This window comes from Podarcis tiliguerta (assembly GCF_965153285.1).
Source record: "Podarcis tiliguerta genome assembly, chromosome: 13".
Lineage (NCBI taxonomy): Eukaryota > Metazoa > Chordata > Lepidosauria > Squamata > Lacertidae > Podarcis > Podarcis tiliguerta.
The window spans coordinates 52,882,254-52,896,555 of NC_139546.1; the positions used below are offsets into that span (position 1 = coordinate 52,882,254).

At 55.2% G+C, this 14,302-nt stretch overlaps 2 protein-coding genes across 13 annotated transcripts in view; one reads left to right on the plus strand and one right to left on the minus strand.

Moving 5' to 3' along the window:
- LRCH4 (leucine rich repeats and calponin homology domain containing 4) overlaps positions 1-13,257 on the plus strand; it is a 65,420-nt gene extending 52,163 nt beyond the window's left edge. For 3 of the 4 annotated variants that reach the window (XM_083410324.1, XM_083410325.1, XM_083410323.1), the window contains exons 11-18: positions 1,131-1,265; positions 2,753-2,804; positions 4,146-4,194; positions 5,183-5,290; positions 6,599-6,705; positions 7,696-7,833; positions 8,906-8,983; positions 9,841-11,593. In XM_083410324.1, coding sequence (XP_083266450.1) covers positions 1,131-1,265; positions 2,753-2,804; positions 4,146-4,194; positions 5,183-5,290; positions 6,599-6,705; positions 7,696-7,833; positions 8,906-8,983; positions 9,841-10,074 — 901 coding nt within the window. In that variant the 3' untranslated portion in view covers positions 10,075-11,593. Of the gene's footprint in view, positions 1-1,130; positions 1,266-2,752; positions 2,805-4,145; positions 4,195-5,182; positions 5,291-6,598; positions 6,706-7,695; positions 7,834-8,905; positions 8,984-9,840; positions 11,594-12,806 lie in introns of those variants that run through there. The other variant, XM_083410322.1, reaches the window with a different exon arrangement.
- The window catches only part of LOC310663192 (uncharacterized protein), a 140,786-nt gene that overhangs the window by 92,894 nt on the left and 33,590 nt on the right, over positions 1-14,302 (minus strand). The window lies entirely within an intron of this gene.

Here is a 14,302-nt window from a genome sequence, read left to right on the forward strand (position 1 = left end):
CGGCCAGCTCCCTGCGCAAGCGGGCAGGATCTCGCGCTGGATGCAGCCTTGTCCCCGTGGGGTCTCCTTTCCGTCTCCTCCAGCTCCCCTTCCTCCCAGGGTGCCGTTGCCCCCTACTCAATCCTGAGCTTGGGGTGTGGGGTCCTCAAATCCCTCTTGGCTGCTGGGAATGGCCCAAACCCCACATGCTCTTCTGCGCTTTGAACCCACTTGCTGTGGGGCAGTGTTCCCTCCTGCTGAAAGGGGAGAAGCTTTTCCCTTTTGCAGGGGGTCAGGCGGGCAGCCAGTGATGGGCAGTGTTAACAGAGAAATCTGTGGGCACCCTTGGACAAAAAAACAAGGACCCCAGCCAGGAAGACCAGAGCAAAACAGCAGCCAGTCGGCTTGGTCTTGATTGAAGACTGTCGCGACTGGATTCCCACCTGCCACCAGGTGGAACAAGATGGAAGCCCCAAACAAAAGAGAACCCAAACTTTTGTTGGCTGCTCATCCCCATGTTACACCCCCCCAAACTACATCGCAGTTACATCATGAAAGGGGAGGTCTGGCGGCAGTAATCTGAGCATCCTGGACCCTGCCCCATGGTTCCCCTTGCCCTCCACCAAAAACCCATCAAGTGGTACAAAATATTTACGTTTTCCTGTTTCCCAGCCAAGTTAATCCCACCCTTTTGTCTCCATCTGGGTTTGGTATTTCTGGCATGGCTACCTGTCTGGCACTCAGGTATCAGGATGCCAGGGATTATCACTCAGGCAGACGGGCTGCTGAGGAGCTGAGCTCACCTGTCTAGATGAATTTCTGAAGTTTTCCCAGTGAGCCAGTACATAGATCCATTGATCAGTGAATTCTTACATTTGGTATCGTGCAGCAAAGGCCCTTTGAACAGATAGGAAGAAACTGTGATGAAGTGTTTTGTGGGGACAAGTCACAAAAGTGATTGTTCTGGTTTTGGTAGTGGGCTGCATGTGCATGATATCTGCTGGAGGGGCAAACCCCCCCCCCCAACCTATACATAAATTCCTGCAACAGTAGCGACCCCCATGCTTTTTGTGTCCTGCGCTGCTGGGCGTGGCGATTGTCCCCCCACGGTCTCTGCGACCCCCTGCCTCTTGCTTCCCCCTCTCATCTAGGGCCAGCCTTCCCCGGCCGGAGCCATTTGGGGAGGAGCGCCGTCGCCCCGAGATCCTTCAGCTGTGGCAAGAGAGGGAGCGCCAGCAGCTTCAGCAGCGGCCCCTGTGGAGCCAGGGGGCCGAGAGGAGGGAGAGGTAACAGCCGGGAGGGGTCGGGGGCTGGTCCTTCTGCTTATTTCTGCCCTTTGTGGCTCAGGGCCCTCGTATTTATGGGACTGCCTATCCTGGTCTGCCCCGCAGAGGACCTTAAGGTCCATGAATAATCACAGTTTAGAGGTCCCGGGCCCTAAAGAAGTCAGACTGTCCTTCACCAGGGCCTTTTCAGTGGTGGCTCCAACCTGGTGGAATGCTCTGTCCCAGGAGACCAGGGCCCTGCAGGATTTAACCTCCTTCCGCAGGGCCTGTAAGACAGAGCTATTCCGCCTGGCCTTTAATTTTAATTCAGCCTGATCTTTTATTCCCCTTCCTTCCCTCCCCCTTCCCTTTTATGAAGATTCCCCGCTCTGAGACCCCACAGCTAATTCTCCCCTGGCCTCCTCACTGGCCCAAATAGGACCAATTCAGCCAGCTAGCCCTGGGGATTATCTAATGCTTATTTCCCCTAAACTGATTTTTGAATTTTATTGTTATTCATGTTTTTAGACTGTATTTTATGCTGCTTTTATAATTAAGTGTTTTAAATTTGTTGTTAGCTGCCTGCAGCCCGGTTTTTGAACCGGGAAGGGTGGGGTATAAAAAAAAATTATTATTATTATTATTATTATTATTATTATTATTAGCAGTATTTGCATACTACCCTATCATTAAAAATGCAGCAATAAAACCATGCCATAAAAGCCACAAGAAGCTGGACGCAGACATTGCTTCACCCTCGTGGAAGGAGCTGCCCTTAACTCCCTGCCTGCAGCCCCAAGCCGCGCCCCCCCCCCCAGTGCCTGTCAGAGGGAGGACTTGAACCCAGGCCTCCTCAGCCCAATCCTCTGCCCACTTTATGCTGTTGGCTGCTATTGCTGTCATTCTCTTCATCAAATAAATAAGATGGGACTCCCATCTTAAAACTCAGAAGCCAGTGGCTGTACCTTGGTTTTTGAAGCGTCTTGGAAGCCAAACGTTTCGGAACCCGAACATCGAAAACCCAGAAGTAATTGCTTCCGATTTCGAACGCACCTCGGAAGTCGAACGGCTTCCTAGGTGTGCTTTTCATTTTCCCCCGTTGACTTTGCCAACCACCCTTTGCACCCTTGGTTGTCGAACATTTCAGAAGTCGAACGGTCTTCCGGAACGGACCGCGTCCGACAACCAAGGTTCCACTATATTTCATTTCATTTATTGCATTGATAGCCCAGCCTTCTCCTCCGAGGTGGTGTGTGTGATTCTCCTCCTCCTCCTTTAATCCCCACAGCGACCCGCCGGGGTAGATTAGGCTGGGAGGCTGCGATGACTGGCTTCACGGCCAATTGCAGGGATTTGAACCCGGGCCTTGAACCCTGTAACCGCTACGCCAGCCTGGCTGTTGGGAAAGGGGGTCCTGAGTGATGCAGCCCTTCCACCCAGGACATCAGCTAGACTGGTCCAGCCTCTCTCTCTCCTTGACTCCGGGTTTCTTCTCTCCCCCATGGCAGCCTGGCAGAAAGCAGCAGCAGCAGCCTCTCCCAGCTGAAGCATCGGAACCAGGTAAGGACGGAGGGAGGGGGCGTGCAGGTCTCCCCCTGGGTCTGCTTTCCATTCAGAACATTTTGGGTGCTCCTCAAGGGGCTTCAGAATGAAGGCTCCCAGCCAGACAGGAGGGCTGGCTTCTGTGTAACATTGCTCAGGTGCCTTCCCCTCCCTTTGTATAACGACATGAGCAGAGCCTGCTTGGGATCAGGCCAGCCGTCTGCCGAGTAGTCCAGCATCCTGTTCTCACAGTGGCCAATTGCCCCTAAGGACCTAGGACTCCAGATAGACTGCCACCAGACCTGGAGGCTCCATAAGAAAAGCTGTGCTGCTGGATCAGGCCCAAGGTCTAGCCCAGCACTCTCTTCTCACAGAGGCCACCCAGGCGCGTGGCGTTCCCAAAGCAAGGAAGGATTGGACTCTGATGAATAAAATACACACGAGGCTTCACCAGCAAGACTCTCGGAGGAGTGTGTATAATAATAATTCCTGTCCACCCTCCGGCCCAGGTCGTTTTATTCACAAAAGAACTTTTTACACAGTGTCCGTAAGAACCAATCAGATTTCAAAAAAACCCACGTGGGACAAAGTTAAAGATTAAAACTGCAAAGAGCTGATTTCAGCATGCATAGTAGTCCAGAGTAAATAAAATAGGACTGAAAGGAAGAATGCTTTTAGGAAACCCTGAAGGTCATAAACAGGATTTTACCATCTCCTTGTGAACTCTCTTCCTGGCCCTTAAGATCTATCTAAAGATTAAACTACATCAAAGTGACCTACTATCTTTATGTACTGAGGATGCCTGATGAAGCAACTGGCCTGTGTTTCAGAATGCTTATACGTGCCTGTCAGGCGTAGAGAAAGCAAATGGCAGAGGTGGAGAGGCCTGTGGGATTTGATCAGAAACTATTGTCACTGAATCGAACCCAGTCAACACCATGCTTTCATCGCGGACACAGTGGCTTGCTCCATATTTTTTATAATTCCTCATAGCAATCCCACCTGACCCCAAACTCTGGATTTTTGCACCCCTACATTGGTGCCTGCTGGAAACCTGCCAGCAGGATCCGAGAGCCCCTTCCCCTCCTGGGGTTTCCAGAAACTGGTGTTCAGAAGCAGCGTCACCTCCAGCTGTGGAGGCAAACCATAGCCATGGAGGCTAGAAGCCATGGGTAGCCCTCTCCTCCTCCATGAATTGGGCTACTGCTCTTTTAAAGGCATCCAAGTTGGCGGCCAACCCTGTGGCAGGGAGTTCCGCAGTTTAATGATGCGCTGCATGAAGAAGGACTTGGCTTTATCTGTCCTGAATCCAAGTAACGGTGCCCCCTTTCCCCACCCCAACCCCAATCTCTCTTCTAGGGACCAGAGCAGCTGTCTGGCTCCCCCAGGCAAACTCTGCACTCTGCAGGTGAGTTCCTCCCAATATCTGGGGGGGGGGGGGGCACGGATGAGTCTCCTGGCAAGCAGAGGGGGAAAGCTTTTATTTATTATTCCATAAAACCTGGTAAGAAGCAAGAGCCTCAAAGTGGTTTGCAATGGAAAACCAACAACCGTAATTCAAGTTAAAATAGCGGTAGACGAAAAACAAATTAAGGGACGCGGGTAGCGCTGTGGGTTAAAGCCTCAGCGCCTAGGGCTTGCCGATCGAAAAGTCGGCGGTTCGAATCCCCGCGGCGGGGTGTGCTCCCGTTGTTCGGTCCCAGCGCCTGCCAACCTAGCAGTTCGAAAGCACCCCCGGGTGCAAGTAGATAAATAGGGACCGCTTACTAGCGGGAAGGTAAACGGCGTTTCCGTGTGCGGCTCTGGCTCGCCAGAGCAGCGATTTCACGCTAGCCACGTGACCCGGAAGTGTCTCCGGACAGCGCTGGCCCCCGGCCTCTTTGAGTGAGATGGGCACACAACCCTAGAGTCTGTCAAGACTGGCCCGTACGGGCAGCGGTACCTTTACCTTTTACCTTTTAAAAACAAATTGAAACTCACGTCGACCTTCTTAACATCTGGGAAGGCTTGTCTAAACTCCAGGGGTGGATTTTGGGCTTTCGGATTTGAGAGCCACCCCGTGTGACACCCTGCCTCTTGCCTTCTGTTTCCCTGTCAGCAATCGGGCTGCAGAATTCTGCACTGACAACCGCCCCACATTGAGGGATGCTTTGAGGCCTCCTTTCCTTGGGTGCTCAGAGCCTGCAAAGCGGGGTGTGTCTGTCTCTGTGTGTGTGTCCCTGGCAGGCAGTTTGCCAGACTGGTGCAGGAATGAGGTTGGGGAGGCAGGAATCCGGTGGTCTCCTCTGGGGCCTCAAGGCGTCCATTTGCTCCCTGCCACCACCTCCCTCTTTCTCCTCTCCAGTGCAAATCCCCAGCTCAGCGCCCCCTTTTCTCATCCTCTCCCTCCTTTGCAGATCCTGTTCACTCTGCCTACCCTTCGTCCCGGGAGCCCGGCTCCGTGCAGAAGCCTTCCAGCTTCCTTTTCCGCTCCTCCTCACGGAACAACATGCAGCGGGGCTCCGGTGAGTAGGGGAAAGGGGAGAAGCCTCTGTAGGGAAGCGCTCCCTCCGTCAGGCAGCAGGGCTGCTGGGCAGCCACGCATCTGCCCCCCCCCCCTTGCCACAAAGGGTGTAGCCTCCTGACGCAGCCGAAAGGGGCTTGGGATCGGGGCCAGTGCAGGCTCCCAGAGGCCACCCTCCATCAACATGGTCCATTGGCAGGTTCAGAACCCCACAGCATCAATTCTCGCCAGTTAATGGGGCTGTGGCAGACTGTGAGGTGCCCTTGTTTCTTTTGGTTATCTCTCGCTTGGACTACTGCAATGCGCTCTACGTGGGGCTACCTTTGAAGGTGACCCGGAAACTGCAATTCATCCAGAATGCGGCAGCTAGACTGGGGACTGGGAGCGGCCGCCGAGATCATATAACACCGGTCTTGAAAGACCTACATTGGCTCCCAGTGTGTTTCCAAGCACAATTCAAAGTGTTGGTGCTGACCTTGAAAGCCCTAAACGGCCTCAAAGGCCCAGTATACCTGAAGGAGCGTCTCCAACCCCATCATTCAGCCCGGACACTGAAGTCCAGCGCCAAGGGCCTTCTGGCGGTTCCCTTGCTGTGAGAAGCCAAGTTACAGGGAACCAGGCAGAGGGCCTTCTCGGTGGTGGCGCCCTCCCTGTGGAACGCCCTCCCACCAGATGTCAAAGAGAAAAATAACTACCAAACTTTTAGAAGACATCTGAAGGCAGCCCTGTTCAGGGAAGCTTTTAATGTTTAATAGGTTAATGTATTTTAGTGTTTTGTTGGAAGCCGCCCAGAGTGGCTGGGGGGACCCAGCCAGATGGATGGGGTATAAATAATAAATTATTATTATTATTATCATTTGGAGTGAAGGGCACCCAGGTTTATTACAGTTTATGCGTTGCATTTCCACCCCACCTTTTCCTCTGAGGAGTTCAAGGTGGCACACCTTGTATCCGTCCCCCCAATTTTTATCCCCTATGGGGGAGGCGAGGCTGAGAGGCAGTGACTGGCCCCCCAGGTTACGCCCAGTGAGCGTCACAGCCCAATGGGAGCATCTGAACCCAGGTCCTGATTGAACCCTCTAATCGCTGCACCACACTGGCTCTACGGCTTCTGGTACCCTTCTTTGGAGTAACCCCCACATCCATCCAGCCTTCCAGGCCCCCCCATTAATTTCAGGAGGGCAGAAGCTGCGAGGGGCACGATGTGGATGTAAATTGGGTCCTTCTGCGTGGCACGACCTGGCGCTCTTCCCAGGCCTCTGAATGAGGAGCTGGTGGCTTTGAGCTTTCCCCCGTCTTTCCTCCCCAGGTTCCTTCTCGCCCGACCTCTCCCCTTCTGAGCTCAGGAACCAGCGGAGGCTGCGTGCCGGATCGCAGGCCCAGGACGAGAGGGAGCATGCGGCTCAGCTGCGCAAGGTACAGACTTGTCAGGAGGAAGCAGCTTCCAAGGGGGCACATCTCCTGGCAGCTGAACTGTAAACAAAACCTCGCATTAGGAGTGTGATGGGCTCAACAGGTATACCGCCCCGTACCCAAACCTCTCAGGGCGGCTCACAACACAGGAGCGCAATAAGAAAGGAAAATGCAGAATATAAATAAGAGCAAATACAGTGGTACCTCTGGTTGTGAATGGGATCCGTTCCGGAGGCCCGTTCGCAACATGAAAAGCTTGCAACCTGAAGCGCCATATCTGCGCTGGTGCGCGGTGCGATTTGGCACTTCTGTGCATGTGCAAGCGGCGAAACCCGGAAGTAATCCTGTCTGGTACTTCCGGGTCGCCACAGGACGTAACATGAGGTATGACTGTAAAATCCTATGCCGCTTTATATTTTTGAGGAAGAAAATGTCGAAGCGGTTTAAAGCCTTTGTTAACACATCAGACGAAACGTTCAGAAATGCAGGCAGCAACCATTTGAGGCGCGTTCGAATCGTGCCCAACTCAGGAGTGGGCAGAAAGCATCTCTAAAAGGCGTGGCGCAGGGTGTGGGCTTTCTCTTTAGTGATTCAAAGACACGTGATTTCACCGAAACGCAAGGTGCCTGGGGGCGTTACCCCTGTGTCGGTGGGGAGCTGCCGGTAAAACATTGCAGAAGGCGGCTGAAGATGGAGTAAGCGGGGATGGCTTGAGGGGGCAGCAACGGAAGCATGTTGCGGCTTTGCTCTGCCCACCCCAGTCAGAGGCAGCGATGCGCCCCAGGGGCCTGATCCGGCCGGCTCTCCTTACGTTCTGCCGCTCTTCGGACGCTGAGCCTGATCCCTCAGGGCCCTTTGTAAGTTCTTACTCTCTCCCGGCAAAAGATGACCAGCATTAGTGGCACGCAGCTCTAGAGGATGCTGAGAGATGGATGTCCAGGGAGCCCCCGATCCGTGGCCTGACTGCTCCTCCTCTCCCCTTCTTCCCCGCAGGCCATCGAGTCCCAGCTGAACGTCACCCTGGCCGAAGACCTGGGCGAGGCGCTGGCCAACGGGGTGGTCCTCTGCCAGCTGGTGAATCACCTGCGCCCTCGAGCCGTGCCCTTCATCCACGTGCCCTCCCCGGCTGTGGTGAGCCTTTGGGGTCAGGGAACCTGCCAGACCCCCACGTCCACAAGAATCTGGGGCTCCCAAGCTGTCCCCATGGACCCATAAACACTTTTTTAAATATAAATTTATTTGGGTTTTCAAATTAGAGTTTTACAAGCACATATCCAGCATATAACATAAAAACAAGATTCCAAGGAATCTCTTGGACTTCCCTCCTCCCCTTTGTGGGTCCTGCCGTCAATCATTTCCTCCTGCATCATCCATGATAATCCAAATCTTTCACATCTCCATTATATCCAAAATTCACCATTAAACTACAAGGGGTTATTCCAGTCCTACTAACGATGTTTACAATGGTCTTTAAGATAAGTTATAAATTTTCCCCATTATTAACATTTTGTGTTCCTGATGGCAAAAATGGCCGGAAGAAGCAGAAATCAGGAAGACCTTGGACCCATAAACATAATAATAATAATTTATTATTTATACCCCGCCCATCTGACTGGGTCTCCCCTTCAGGTGTCTTTTAAACAGGGCCGCCTTCAGGTGTCTTTTAAAAGTAAAATAGTTGCTTATTGCCTTGATATCTGCTGGGAGGGTGTTCCACAGGGCAGGTGCCACCACCGAGAAGGCCCTCTGCCTGGTTCCCTCCCTTACGAAGGACATAATTCAGAAAAGCAGTTTTGTTTCTATGACCCGCTAATAACAATAGAATTCAAAACGGTAGCAATTGCTGCTGATTCAAAATTCGGTTTAAGCTACTTAAGTTTGATCGGTTCAACAAAACGAATGGGCACTGGATCCCAGTTCCCTCCTGGCCCCCCGCCTCGGCGCTCCCCCCTAGGTGATGCTCCCTCCCCAGGGGCACCGAGACCAGGTCTGCCCAGCCCAAGGGGTGCGAAAAACTGCCTTAGGTCATTGCTTCACCCAGCTTAGTACGGCCTGCACTGGCCGGCAGCAGCGGCTGCCCAGGACTTTAGGCAGAGAAGAATCCCCGCCAGCCCAGCCCGGGGGACCTTCTGCGTGCCAAGCGGGTAGCCCTCCCCTTGGGCTTTGCTGAGCTGACCACCTCTCTCTCTCCCTCTCGAAACAGCCAAAGCTGAACGCCATCAAAAGCCGGAAGAACGTGGACAGCTTCTTGGCCGCCTGCCGCCAGCTGGGGCTTCCGGAGGTGAGGTTGGGCATCTAGTTTGTGTGCTGCTGCTTGCTTGTGCCTGCTGGGGAGGGAGGATGGGGGGGGGACACACACAGGAAGACCCTCCTTTGAGAAATGGCCCCCAAGCCCTGTTTTTTACACCACACACACACTCTTTCCATTCCTGCTCACACATTGCCCCCACCGACTCCCTCCCCAGTACAACTCAGAACTGTAGAGCTGGAAGGGACCCCCGAGGGTCATCTAGCCCAACCCCCCGGCTCGGGCAGCCACCCAACCCCTGCTTAAAACACCTTCTAGGGAGGAGAGTCCGCCAGTTTGCGAGGGGCTCCGTTCCGCTCTCAAACAGCTCTTGCCGCCAGGACGTTATTCCTGACGCTTGGCCGGAATCTCCTCCCTTGCCGTTTGAAGCCATGGGTTCAGATCCTGCCCTCTGAAAGCCAGCTGGCTCCATCATCCACAGGATGATAGAATGGTACAGCTGGAGGGGACACCGGGGGGTCATCCATCCCAACCCGCTGCAATGCAGGAATCTCAAGGTGACCGTTGGGCAAACAAGGCCTGGTTTCCAGTCTGGCTGCCCTTCTCTGCAGTCTTTGAGACCCCTACCTCCCCACCCACAGGCCACCGACCTTCCTCCGTGCCTCTGTGTGCAATGGCAGAGCTGGAAGGGACACCGGGGGGTCATCCATCCCAACCCGCTGCAATGCAGGAATCTCAAGGTGGCCATTGGGCAAACGAGGCCCGGTTTCCGGTCCGACTGCCCTTCTCCGCAGACTCTGAGCCCCCTCCCTCCCCACCCGCAGGCCGCCGACCTTCCTCTGTGTGCTACCGGCGTGTTTTTTGTGTGTGTTCTGTGTTCTCTGCCACAGGTCTCTCTCTGCTCCGCCTCCGACGTGGCCGCCCTCCTGCAAGGCAACGTCCGTGGCTTGCTCCGCCTCCTCGAGGCCCTGCTGCCGCTGCCATCGCCGCCGCCCGCGCCCCCCGGGGGGGGCAGGCCCCTCGCCCCGCCCGCCCTCTCCGAACACCTCGCTGGCTTTGGCGTCTTCTATGTCGTCCTCATGCTGCTCCTCTACTTCGCCTATCGCAACCTCTGCGGCTGCTGAGCGGGAGGGAAGGGGGGTCCCCGGCCACCCCCACCCGGCAGGAACAGGTTCTCCAGGGCAGACGTGGGTCAGGGCACGTGCCCCACACTCCCCAGGCTGCGTGGAAGTCAGGGTGTCAGCAGTGCAGTCGAAGCGGGACACAGACAAATGCCATTTTTCCCGAGGCCAGCCATCCCTGCAATTCCCCCCCTTTAATAATAATAATAATAATAATAATAATTAATAACTCTCCCTCCCCCAGTCAGAATTAGCTCCCTCTGCCAGGCCCAAGGGGCAGGGGGGAGTTCAGGGCAGCCCCCCCCCATGGCACCTGCCGTTCGGTCTCCTCTGTGCCTTGTTCCCCTAGCGAAAGGTGTTTCGGGGGGCCGTTATTTTGGCCGGGGGGAGAAGCCGCCAACTTCCTCCACCCCCTCGGTTCACATGCACTTAAAACTGCGTTGCACTAATTCACGAGTGCCTGCAGGGGGGAGTTGGGTGCGTGCGGCAAGGGAGCACTTACAGCCCCCCCCCAAAAAAAATCCATAGGCGGTCCTAAAGCCTTGGCCCATCCACTCCGACACTGGGGGGTCTTCGCTGCCCCTGACCTCACACACAGAGCGTGTTTCTGAACCAAATGTCACCCCCTACCCGAGATTTTGTGCCCGCTCCCCTGTGCTGGCAAACCTTTGAGGGGCTCAGCTGTTCCACACCCCAAAGTGTGCCCTGGGGCATCTCGGTTTGTGGGCTAAAGGCCACTTCTTCCTCAAATGCCCTTGCCCCCCCTCGAATCCTTTCGGGGTTCCCTGTTCTGGACCTTTTCGGGGCTTCTCAGGGGCACCCGACGCTGGACTCAAAATTCCTGCCCTTCCTTTAATCCAAACGTGCAATTTCTGAAGGTCCACGGAGGGAGGGAGAGATGGGGGCATCTGCCGTGTTCCAGCCCATCCCATAATCTCTCTGGCACGGTGCACCCCCCCCCCCAAGTCCGGGGGGGCGTTGTTGGGGGGGCCTTCAACAGGTGACAGGAATCGCCTTAATTCAGGGCAAAAGCGGCTCCTCTTTCTAGAGACGGCTACAGTCAAAATTCCAGCCCCTTCTAGTCTCGCTCCCCATCTCCGCTGCCTTAAATATATTAAATTATACATATATATTTTATATAAATATATAAATATATATATATATATTTGAAGAGAAGAAGATTATGGAATACTATAATGTAAAGGTCTTTTTAAGCATGTACAGAATTGTAAATATGTGGTGCTCTCCATCGATCGCCTGCCCCCCTCTCTTGAGCTGGGGGGGGCTAAAAATCTTTTTTCAAGGGCTTTGGGGTTGTTGTTTCCCCCCTCCCTTATTTCACGGTCCCCCCACCCCACCCAAAAAAAAAAAAGGACTGCTGTACATTCTGCGTTTGTGTTCCTCTTGCTTTTTTTGTTCCTTCTCGAGAGGCGGCTCCTGTGTTTTCTTGTTTTTTTCCTCCTCGCCTCGACTTCTGTACATTGTAAAATACCAAGAAATGAATTCTTCTTTTTTTTCCAAACGACGGCGGCGGCAGCAGCCTCTGTTTCTTCCTTCCGCCTCCTTCGTCTTCCCGGTTGTCTTTGTATTTTTTCCTTCCTGTAACCGCTGGTGGGGTGGGAGCAAGTTTGCTTTTGCAATCTGTGCTACGGGGTGGCGGTCTGACGGTCAGAGCTTGCTGGTGGGAGTTGTAGTTCAGCGGGGGGGGGCGTGTCCCAAAGCCCCCCTCCCTCCACCCACTCGGCAGAACTCATCCTGACCTCAAATGTGCGCATGCACCACATTTTTCGCTCTATAGGACGCACTTTTCCCCCCTCCAAAATGTAAGGGGAAATGTGTGTGCGTCCTATGGAGCGAATGCAGGCTCCTTGGCTTCAGCGAAAGCAACGCGAAGCCTCCGAAGCGCAGAGGGAGCGCTCCCTCCGCGCTCCGCAGGCTTCGCGTTGCTTTCGCTGAAGCCTGGAGAGCGAGAGGCGTCAGTGCGCACCGACCCCTCTCGCTCTCCAGGCTTCAGGGATAGCTGCCTGAAGGCTTCAGAGCACAGTGCGAATTCCCGCTGCGTTCTGGAGCCTTTAGGTTCCTTTCGCTGAAGCCGGGAGAGTCTTGCTCTCCCGACTTCCGCAAAAGGAACCCGAAGCCTGAGGAGCGCAGCGGGAACTTGCACTGCGCTCGGAAGGCTTCAGGGATAGCCGCGCGCAGCCCCTCCGGCAGGGAGAGGCTGCATGCGGCTATGGCTTCTTTAGCCCAGCGCAGCCTCTCCCTGCCGGAGGGCTTGTGCCATAGCCGCGTGCAACCCCTCCGGCAGGGAGAGGCTGCGCGCAGCTAAAGAGGAAGCCAAAACAGCGAGCAGGATCCATCCCGCTCGCTGTCTTGGCTTCTTTGCTCTTTGGGGCTGGGTGGGGGGGGGGAACCCAGGCTTCCCCCAGCAGCCCCAGCAGCTCTGGGAGAAGCGGACAAGCTTTTTTTTCTTGATTTCCCCCTCTAAAAACTAGGTGTGCCCTATGGTCCGGTGCGCCATATGGAGCGAAAAAATGCGGCGCACCTTTTCCCTCCTGCAAAGGGAGATGTGTGCAGCGCAGGCACATTTTTCCACCGGCTCCAGCTGGGCAGGCCATCTCAGTCCGCGGCGCCTGGCCAGGCCGTTCTCATTTGGCTTGCCCTACCGACAGAAACGCCGCCTGCCTGCCTGCCCTGCTAACTTCTGCCCCCCCCTTCCCGTGCCCCCCACCCCTCAGGAGTCTCTCTGCTCCCCCCACCACGTGCTGGAAGAGGAGGGTCTGCCCCGCGTGGCCGAGACGGTTCGGACTCTGCTGGCAACGGGCTGCGCTGCCCCACCTCTGGGGCGCCAGAAGACCTAGGCGGACCGGACAGGGTGGCCTAGGCGGACCGGACAGCAGGGACTGCGCTGAGCCGAAACTTGCAGGGCGGCGGCGCAGAGCCGTAATCGCTCAGGGATCTTCGTCGGGACCAAGCAAGAGGAGCCGGGCGCTTCCCTCACAGGGAAACGGACTTCACACACGAAAGGGGGGCGAGAGGCCAAGACCCCTTTGTCAGTGGCTCTCCTCCCGTGGATGGGAAGCTTCTCTCCAAATTCAACAAGAACATTTGTGTGGTTTTTTTGGATTTGTGCACATGTTGGTGAGGTTGCATTTAAATAAGCTGCTGCCTCAGTTGTCTTGTCCATTAGCAAAGCCTGTTCTGTCGGCCCTGGGATTATGAAATACGGGGCAGAGGCCTGACCTCTTCTTAAAAACTTCCAACCACTCTCAGCACTCAGCCCAGGTTTGTTTCCTTCCACAGAAAAAGAACTGTGGAGTTGGAAGGGACCCCCAAAGGTCATCCAGCCCAACCCGCTGCAATGCGGGAATCCCAACTGCAGCATCCTTGACAGGTGGCCATCTAATCTCTGCTTAAAAACCTCCAAGGGCCCCCCAGCGCCCAAGGGAGTCCTTGCATGGTATGACCTCCGGCGCTGCTCCGCAGGGCTCTTTCTGTTTCATCTCCAAAGATCCAAACCTCTGTGCTGCTGCATGTCCGAATGGGCAATTGCATGTCAGCCCCGAGAACACCCCTGTCCGATTGGAGGGTGGGATGGGGCGGAAGCTTTCCTTCTAAGGACAACGGCAGGTTCGCTTACATCTGGAGGAGCTCAGCATCAGAGCAGGAGAAGAGCTCTGCCGGATGAGGCCAAGGGGCCAAGACCCCCCCCCTCCTGTTCTCACAAGGGACAGCCAAGAGCCGCTGGAGCATAAGAGCCACCCTCTTCCCCCGGCGCTTCCTTCCCAGCATGGCTGCCATGTTTGTAGGTGTGGGTGGGAACCGTAGCTCAGCCTAGGTGCCAAAGCTTCCTCATGCCCTGCAGCAGAAGTGCCCACCGCTGTACCAGGATCAGCCCAAATGCCCGCCTGGGACCTGGCACTGAACGTGGGCCGAGCAAATACCCCAAAGGAAAGCCCCCCGCCACCTTCCACAGGGGAACTCGTTCGGTGGGGTCGACTCTGGAGTAAATGTACACAGCCCTGCAAGCAAGGGGGGTTTTCTTGTGGGTGGTGGGGCTTCGAGGGGGCTGGTCAAGCTAGCCTTTAGCAGATACAGGGCATTTGTTCCCTCTGCTAGGTCTGAGCACCCCCATTTCTTCGTGGGTTCTGTGCAGCTTTGGGGGAAGCGGTTTTGCTGCAGCCCAGATTGGCAGCACCTGAAATGCACTAGCCAGCCTTTCCTGGCTTGCTGC